Source organism: Betta splendens, chromosome 13 (assembly GCF_900634795.4).
Source record: "Betta splendens chromosome 13, fBetSpl5.4, whole genome shotgun sequence".
NCBI lineage: Eukaryota > Metazoa > Chordata > Actinopteri > Anabantiformes > Osphronemidae > Betta > Betta splendens.
This window is the reverse complement of record NC_040893.2, coordinates 7,894,119-7,903,814: the sequence shown is the minus strand read 5'-3', so window position 1 is coordinate 7,903,814 and position 9,696 is coordinate 7,894,119. Positions and strand designations below refer to the sequence as shown.

At 42.6% G+C, this 9,696-nt stretch overlaps 1 protein-coding gene across 1 annotated transcript; it reads right to left on the bottom strand.

The window, feature by feature from the left end:
* calm3a (calmodulin 3a (phosphorylase kinase, delta)) lies at positions 1-6,044 on the bottom strand. Its single transcript, XM_029170794.2, has 6 exons — positions 5,825-6,044; positions 2,975-3,005; positions 2,687-2,830; positions 2,136-2,242; positions 1,795-1,930; positions 1-1,631 (listed from the first exon to the last, which is right to left on the bottom strand). The coding sequence occupies exons 1-6, from the start codon at positions 5,825-5,827 to the stop codon at positions 1,603-1,605; spliced, it is 450 nt and encodes a 149-aa protein (XP_029026627.1). The 5' UTR covers positions 5,828-6,044; the 3' UTR covers positions 1-1,602.
* Between the last annotated feature and the right edge of the window lie 3,652 nt (positions 6,045-9,696).

Sequence of the window (9,696 nt, the reverse complement as noted above, 5' to 3'; positions counted from 1 at the left end):
TAAAGCTCAGTCAATTTATTGAGTTATGGAAAATATATCACATCTTTACATTTTGGAAACACCTTTCGGAAGTTAACAGTCCGTTTACCATTTACATCTGAATCCAAGGTAACCAGTTGAAATGCCTCATCCTAAGTTGACTCAACTAACCTGCTTCTCCAATGTAACCAAGTCAATATTGCATCTACAGCTGAATTCTTTGCTACGACCCAATTCCGTCCCCAAGTGTAAGCGCCATCTATCAGCCTAATTAAAAACATCGCCCCCAACACAAGTAGTATTTGTGACTATACAGTATAAGCATTCTGATCAGTAAAACAGCAAACAGACTGAAGTTTGAATCACCGGACTACAAATTGAAGATCGGACACCAACGACAACGAGTAATGAGTGGAACACGAGTTGTTATAGCAGCAGCAACAGCGACGTTTGGTTTCTTTTTAATATCCACGTTTTTGACACCAAAGTGCAAATATGTTCAACTGCATGTATTTTATGTCATTACATTAAGTAGGTTTATTATATTCTAATGAACTACGAGTCTTGCAAGAAGTTGAGGTGTTTTTAGAATATTATGGCACATTTCAAAACCAAAGAGAAAACATGTCACAGGTTATTTACTACAACAATAGGCAATGCAAACTTTACGATACACTAATATATACTGATATATTTTGTGACCAAAGTTTGTCATTAATATTATTTGAGAGCACATTTATAAAGCATTACATCAATATTGTACTGTATCATCAGGATTATCTGTCTGAAGAACAAACGTATTCACTGCAGCGCTCAAGTGTCTTAACATTAACCGTCCCAAGGACGCACAACTGTCTCCAACGAGATGCTGCAGGCAACGGAAAGCCCACGACTCAAAAACAAGACAGCGTAACGTCCCGCAGGAGGGAGAGAAAACCTTCCGCACTTCTCAGCGTCTCGTCCTCGTCTGAACACTTCAAGGTATAAGAATGCTCGACTGCAACTGAGCCCCAAAGAACAGCCTATATCGCATCTAGTTGCTCTTGCAATAATCAATAGTGACACAAATTTTTACAGATATATAGCTATATATTTATGTATATACCTCCAGTGTGTACACAGTCTGAACACTACTTCTGATGGGACCAGAGCCTCCTTGTGACTGCCACAGAAAGGGTGCATGCAAGAAGAGTATTCAACTCAATAGCTTATAGAATCGCCGATGTGCAAGAGATTCATTTTCAACATTGAAGTATTGGAAAGATTAAATAGTCAACTTCTCTAAACGAACTGTGGCAGGGGTTCCTATCCCTCTGCCTTCTCAGTGTTGCTCTTTCATCTAAACTAATCAGGAGCTGGGTGACTCAGCAGAATCTTGGTCTGAAATGTGGGCTTTGGCCCTCTTAAAACTTGGTCCATTAACTTCTCCAGGGATTATTCTGTTGGTGTTTGCTAAACAGATACCTTAGAAGTAGTTGGATGCACTGAAGCACAAATTGCAGAATACTACAGATGGGGTTTAGGGGGTGGGGTGGGGTATTAATTGACGATTGTTCCTTTTTTGGTTTTTAAAAACAATGATCTTAAGGACAAGCAACGTTGAGTGTTATTTCAGCATTCTGTTCACTTGGCAGTCATCATCTGGACAAACTCTGCAGAAGAAAGACAAAAAAGCGCATACAAGCTTAAAGTAAATGTTAAAGATTAAGTACTGATATATCAAGAAAAAGAATGATTAGTTAGTGGTAGATGGTAAGTGTCCTTCAAATCTTTTATCTACAAGAACTTCATTGGCAGCCTGATGTAACACCTTACCCTCATAGTTGACCTGACCATCGCCATCAATGTCAGCCTCACGGATCATTTCATCTACCTCTTCGTCAGTGAGCTTCTCCCCCAAGTTGGTCATGACATGCCGTAGCTCTGCGGCGCTGATGTAGCCATTACCATCCTGTAGATAGCCACAGGTGAGTTGAACGTACAGAAAGTAAGATGAGGTAAGACGGTCCCTACTCTGATACCTAATGACAGATCAGTGCTACTTGAATACTTCAATGAAAAAAGTGTGTGAATGTGTTTAAAAGATACTTAGTTTAGATGAACAAACTGTATGGCAAACACTGAGATATGACAGCTCATTTTGGGGACTAGCATACCTTGTCAAAGACTCTGAAGGCTTCTCTGATTTCCTCCTCGCTATCAGTATCTTTCATTTTTCTTGCCATCATGGTCAGGAACTCAGGAAAGTCAATTGTCCCATTACCTACACAATCACAAGCAGTCCTTGTTACTTTAATGAGTTTACATGCTTATAGTGCAGTTTCAAACTATATATCTTGGTTACCTTGCTACTACGCTACTTCTGTCTCCGAATTTAAAGTTTGACACTGCTAAATAGTGGATGAAGGTTCAAGCACAGTATAACTTAAATTCAGACTTGGAAACTTGATATTTATTCCAGAGTACAGTCATTTGTATATGTTGTAATCTGTTACGCCACCTGTTACTCTGACAAACATCATGCTGAGTTGCAGGTTGAGTACAGGCCATAGAACCTCATGTGATAGAATGTGCACCACAGCATGATATCAATAATCTTTCTAGCCATCACGTCGTCCACCCACACTGCTACATTACAAATAGCGGCAGTAAGATATTACTGATTAGGCCTTTAAGGTCACGCTTAAATTTGCACAGTTCTCCTCACCATCTGCATCCACCTCATTGATCATATCCTGCAGCTCTGCCTCAGTAGGGTTCTGTCCCAGAGACCGCATTACAGTCCCAAGCTCTTTGGTGGTGATTGTACCGTCACCATCCTTGTCAAACAGTGAGAACGCCTCCTTAAATTCTGAACATGGACAGGAATAACAGTTAGTTTGCCAATGTCACAGTGAAAAAAAACAAACAACACATCTTCCTAAATTACTTTGGTTTAATGATGTATTGTATGATCAATACATTTGAACAAGCCAAACACAGATAATGTACTCACCAGCAATTTGTTCCTCAGTCAGCTGATCAGCCTGATAACAAAATAAGACATATTAGTAATTAATGGTCCATAACCAATAGAAAAATGTTGGCAGGCATCCCTTCCAAAAGTGCCAAAAGAAATAATTCTTTACAGCTGGACTTACTAGATAACTATTGTTGAGGGGAGAGGCACTATATAAAAAAAACAACTGATACAACATGTATAATTCAGTAAAGTGTCTATGATTGATTTTCCATTGCCGTCTCACATTACCAAGAACAGAGGCTGCTGTGTATGAAGAAGAAAAGCCAACTTTTACAGCTGCCATTCACACCTCCAGGCTGTGACTGTTTCATAGTCAAAAATTAATTCTTGGGATATGTGACTAAAGAAAAAAATTCACGAGGACACGCAGAGCTGTAAATTGCCAGTTGGCCTAAGAAGGAGCACGTCGACTTCACTGTCAAAAGAACCTGAAGAGAAGTGCAAATCCACTCCAACACTGCAGATTCAAACAGAGTGAGGAGAGCATCGTACCAGACATACATATCCATTACCTGTGATGCTGTGACAGAGCCCTTCTACCTGTTATGACCTGGCACCTAATGGACAAATTATGATAGACCCCCATTCAATTGAAGGTGGTTTTGTGTTACATCTTTTCAGATATTTTTATTAGAGCAACACTTGATTATGTTACATGAACCAACAACTTCAACAAACAAAATGCGGACTCACAAATCAAACTCATTTTTCAATTACATAGGAGACGACACCAGCATCAGGTCTTACCAGGCCTTTCTAAGTCAGTCAACATGCCCACTTCAGGCCGAGAAACTGTGATGAGGGACGGTATAAATACTCCACAGCCTGAAATACACACGCTTGCTATAATTAGGGAGACGTGAATAGGGTCGCCAATGTAGCACACAGAATATCACGGCAACTAACCACCTCTCTGCACTGCTGTAAGCGAACAAATGTGATGCTTGATTTGCTATCATAAACCAGCACCTGTGCCAATTGTTGCTCAACGGGGCCTCGCGCTTTGTAGAAAGCATGTTGGGCTTTGTAGTCCTTGAAAGTGGCATGGAACGACTCCGCTTTCTTCGTGAAGTATTAAATAACACAATGACATAACAGGCCGGGCCCTCATTTTTTGTTGAGTTTGACCAGGGGTAGTAGGTGCAGCTCCAGAGTAAAACACATAAATAATGTATTCTGTTTATTCCTGGTGCTCTTACAAACAAGGAAACAGGTGTTTTTACCAATCTTTCGCCTTTTAAAAAACAAAGAGATTAAAGCTAACATTTCGGAGCTGGAGGTGGTGCGAACGTCATGTGCTCTTTTAGTCAATTTCAAATGAGTCACCATGTTGGCTGTGGGGGGGGGGGGGGGGGGAGAAGAAGAGAGCAAGGCAGACTGCAGAGTATCCATTCTGCCCAGTGCCAGCTAATTCGGTGGTGCTGAAGCAAGCAGTGTCTGGATCAGCGCAGGGAACAGTTGAGCATTACAAGATTTAATGGCTGCCGCGAAGAGTGCTTAGCCGTTCTCCTGCCTGGAGGCTCTTCGGTAAACGGGTGATCGTGTCATGTGAATTAAACCTAGAGTGCTGCAGGTGAATTGATGTAGTATGGGACAAGTTTCCTTACGTGGCACATGGTAGCATCCGTCACCGGCCATGTGTTCCTTTACAACACAGGGAATCATAGTGGATGAGGCGACTAACGGGACACAGCTCCACGTAGTGCCACGGTGGGGCGCATATTTCTTCTTTTTTTTAAAACACAGATTGTGCTCAATTTGGAGGGTGCATTGCGGGTCCTGCCAGCCTACTGCACCAAGCATGGGCTGCTTCAATGCGGGGGGAAGGGAGGTGCAGGAGGAGGGGTGGCACCGAGGATCGTTCAGCGGGAGCAGAATGCGGCTCAACGTTGTGGCGCAATACGTAACGAAGGGGATGCGGTCATGGTGGCGTTGCCGGTATTTGGCAGCGTCATCACCGCCACCAGCCGCAGGCGACATGACCAGACAATTGTTGCCAGCGGCGAGCAGCAGACTACTACCTGCTCGCGTGGGTCCTTGCGTAATCGCGAATCGCGGCGATAATTTGCTCGTTGCGCATGTCAAAAGTGCCGCTGCATCCCGAACGCCCTGCGCCTCGTTATGTGGGACGACAAAGCAGCAGTCGGGAGCGCAGTCGGTCGCAGCGGGGCGGCCTGTCAGGCGAGATTAACGAGACGTGGCTGAAGATCACGTTAACGGCGGACGCTCTATTTTTACACATCACCCTCTTCACCGCCACCACGCCCACTCTCGACTCAAAGATAACAAGACACGCTATAAGCCTTGGGTGGTAGCTATGATTTCTGACGGGGCTGAAGCGGCAATATTTACGAAGCTTTGGAAAATGTGCTAAATGAACGCTAGTCCGCACGAGGAAGAGGCAGATTGCCTGTCCCTCTCACGATACACGTCGCTACGCAGTTGCCACATAACGCTAACCCACTAACACACACAGCGTCCTCGCTCATTAACTACTGATGCAGGCTCATATCGCTGCACACGATTGGGCCAAACTAACAAGTGCATTACTGCATGTTGATGTCTGGTCACATTAGCTGCCCATCACGAAGGTGTTTGCAGACCAGTAGCAAGTGCAGCATCGGACAGCTGTTGTTAGCTTACGTTAGCTAACGGCCAGGCAACGATAAGAACACTACGCGTTAAGCGTATTACTGAATGCACTAACGACTGCTTGCCGGATGTTATTTGCAGATCAGCGCAAAGCAGGCGTTATTAACACACGGCTAGCTCTAACGTAGCTAACAGTGCTAACGTGACTCACATGAGCTAATCAGTACTCACCATCGTCTCGTTGACTCTTCAAGCTACGTGAGAGGATTAAAACGCCTGGGAATTTGTGTTTAACTTACGCAGCCAGTTAAACCAATTCGTTGTTGAAACGTGGCGGCTGTGGTTTCACGAAAAATGTGGACAATCTATCGCAGCGTTGCAATTGAGATGCCCGGAAACAGCAGCCCAGCAACGCTGGCGTTCTACTATACCACCGCTTCACCACAGTATCCCTCCGCCGGTGAAGGGCCGCAAGTGCCTGTCTGCCAGAAAGACGCTGCCATCCGCGGGAGGTGATTAGGCCTTGGGTTAGATTAGGTCAGGTCCAACCCCGACATTCAGGATCCGCAAAAACGAATTTTAGAACAACTTCAACAACATTTGGCAAACGTTTTAGAAAATAAAACGGCAGCAACAATAAGAAATGTAGTTCCCACATTTTCTCTAATGTGTTTTCTCTGTTTCATAGTTTTGTACTTTCAGAAATGTTGTGCTTGGTTATTTACATATTTTTTTGTAATGTTATGTCTCCTCATATTTTCTGAACAATGGTTTTGTGTTTAGGCAAAGGACGCTTCTTTAAAACAATCTCTACCTCGTCTCCATGCTTTTACATGCCACCATGGCTTGTAAGTAAAGTTGCAATAACTATTCTACACATTTCCTCAGAAATCTAGTATAAATGGGACAAGGCCTGCTGTCTCCAAGCTGTTCCACATACAGCACAGGCCTTCTGTTGTCATTCCAGTGTGACCAGTCTCAAATCTCTGACCAGCGAGCAGCTTCACACGGGGCAACTTGCGATGCACCGACACCTGTCGATCTTTTCTCACGGCGATCGGTGGACCTTTAATATCATTCCCAGAGCTTACAGTAGAAGCGCCACCTCTTTCTTTCAATCTACCATGTTAGCGTTTAAAGTCACAACCTCCTTTAATTAAAGATAAACTAATTTTGTGAAGATTTCCTTTGTTAGGTCAATACTAACAAGAAGCCACAGATGAATATTAACTTTACCTTAAGGAGTCTCAGAAGATGGCCTTTAAATATTAAAAGATTCAAGAAAATCTAATTAAAATTTAATGTACATGTACATTGATTGGTCATTTCAAATGTGCCTGCACTGTTCTGCAAAAATAGAACCAGCTTTAAAAAGCACAAAAGTGCTGATTAATCTGGCCTCATCCTGAGCATTGCCTGATTTTTGCTCGCCTGTTCTGGTCTGTGTCCTTCATTTAGCAGGACAACCTGCTGTTTGGAGGTGATGAGTAAGTTTACTAGGTCTGACCTGGTAAAACTGACTGTGACAGTAACACTGTTGAGTGTGAAAGAAAAATAAATAAAACTCAAAAAAGGTCATATCCAACCTATGCAACAATTTACTATTACTATTATTAACTGATTTGAACACTTGAACATTAGGGATGTACAGTAAACATCTGACACTGTAAAACAATCCTGATCCTTCCGTGGCCTCTTTATCCAATCATTTTACACGATACACTTCCAAAAAGAAAAAGAAGTGCTCATGCAGAAATGCTGGTTATTTGAAAGTTAAATCATGCCAACTGCACATCAAGTGCCTTTGCTGAATTACCATACTCTGCTCTATGCTGTCCCCGTGTGGCACAAACATGTAATGACATACAACATAGAACGGCAAAGAGCTTCATCTCATATAAACCTAAACGGGAATTTACGCTACTAAACAATACTATAATTAGTTAACTAATACTATAACACAGTAGGACAACTTACATAGTAGTGTTAGCTTTGTCTTGCTTTTCCACTTTTTCGAATCTTCAATCTGTTATTATGACACTACTGTACATGGACTGTGAATAATCAGTTTGTCGCATGAGTGATCTGTAAGTGCAGGCTCATTTTGCATCTTTCACCCTACAATCAAAGTAAAGTGGAATCATTTGGTTGACGTTGAGCATGAGCAAACACCTCCAAAGCACCGGAAGCTGCGCCCACAGCATCATCTGGGCCCTCATGTACAAAGACTTGCATAGATTTCCTACTAAACTTCAAAACCAGAAAAGTAGGAAAAAGAAGATTGAGTAGCAAACTCCTCCCATGACGCCTCCAAAATAATATATGAAATCATTTAAATATGGCAGGTTCCGCATAATAACGGAAATAAACAGTGACACCAAAACAGGTGGAGCTGAAACAGAAGACGAACTGACCCCCTGATACTGGATGACAGGATGATATTTGGGGGCACACAGGTTCATGACCAACAAGCCACTCACGGGCACCAGCTTCAAGTCTATTCCCAACCACGTGTGGCGTTTGTCACTTCATCTTATGACGGTCCTTTGATAGCGACGTTTGTCCAGTCGATGGCTCCAATCACATCAGATAAACCGGCTCTCGTTGCAAACTGCACTTTAATGTTGCCCTGATCAACCTCATTGTGTCCTTTTCATCCTCTAATCTAATTACACGTGTCTGTAATAATTGTTTATTGTTTTTTTCCGCTGTGAGTAAGGATCGGTTAGACTTAGACACATTTCCACGTAGTTATTGATACGTTTGCGTAGATAAGGTAAGTTAAGATAAGGTTGTGCAGTCCAACACAACACAGGGACGTGTAGAGTGAGATGGTTTAAAAATGACACCAGTAAACTGACATGTTATTAAACTCCGTTAACAGTTATTTTTTCTGTGACGTGAAATCCAAGGGGTTTCAAACTCCTTCAGCAGAGGGAGACACTGCTCCAGTATTTTCCAGCAGTGTTTCCCAGCGTTGCATCAGACATGAGGGTCATGTTGCATCAGAAAAGTAATCATGACTAAATAACAGTAGAACCTGTAAACTGTAAAAGTCAGATTTGTGCTCTAAGGTTAAAATGAGAATATCGTTCAGTTCCCACCACATTTAATCCTAACAGCCATGAGATAATTTTCACATTGAATTTATTTTTTATGCATCATGTTGAGAAATAGATTGGTTTACTGTGTTGCTACCATCATTGTCATTCCTGAGCTCCTTTTTTGGAACTTCTGGGATTAGTGGGGCATAATGTAGACAGTTTTTCTCTTATAAATAAATTTCCACCTCTTTAAAGATATCTCTGTGTTGAACTTCAGCTTCATCACAAAGGCATTTTCCAAACATAGCTGTGGTACAGTATGGTATGAAGCCATCGGTGCAGATTGCCATCATTCCAACAACACGTGGCTCAGACTGCTCTGATCTGAACAGATGCAGGTGTCAGCTGTGGCCGCCCCTATAAATGCATAGCAGAGTCTTCAGCATCCAGGTCCTATCATCAGACTAATGCCGTTAACGAGGAGATGAAACACGTATGAGGAGGCGTTGAGCAGAGTGGTGAACAGACGGCTGCCATGCTTTGCATTGTGCTCGTTCTGGCAGGATGGTGTTTGGTCGCCAAGAACCCATTAAATTCATTAAAAGCAGCACAGATCTTCACGCAGTAGATGAAGTTGTCACAGTAGAATTTACAGTCTATGATCAGTTGAATATATTGATGATGTACAGTAACATGTGAACATGTTGGCTCAGCTGGTTGAAACTATCGAGTGGAGGTCACACACACCAATAAATGACGGCATAAACACTGATGTTTACTGGTGTCAGCTTAGTCTGAGGGAAGTGTTTCTTCTGCTTTTTCAGTAAAATGAAGTGAACAGAGGCTGAGAAATCAACCCCAGGACCTTCTCTGTGTGCGGTGATGGTGCTGACCACTCACCACGCTGCCCTTCCTGCTCCCTCCCTGTAAATGTTCAGCAGCTGTTGATCCAGTTTTTGTAGAATTCCTGTAAGAGCTCGATTTATTGTGATAATTTTTCCTATTTTGCACCATTTGTGAGCCGCTACTAAACATCCTGTGTTTCCACCACCCATGATC

Excerpts from the sequence above, each read along its gene's own strand:
- calm3a (XM_029170794.2), bottom strand. Across the intron at positions 2,243-2,686 it reads CAATGAGGTGGATGCAGATG|GTAATGGGACAATTGACTTT; the intron begins GTGAGGAGAACT and ends GTGATTGTGTAG. Across the intron at positions 1,632-1,794 it reads TGGTCAGGTCAACTATGAGG|AGTTTGTCCAGATGATGACT; the intron begins GTAAGGTGTTAC and ends TTTCTTCTGCAG.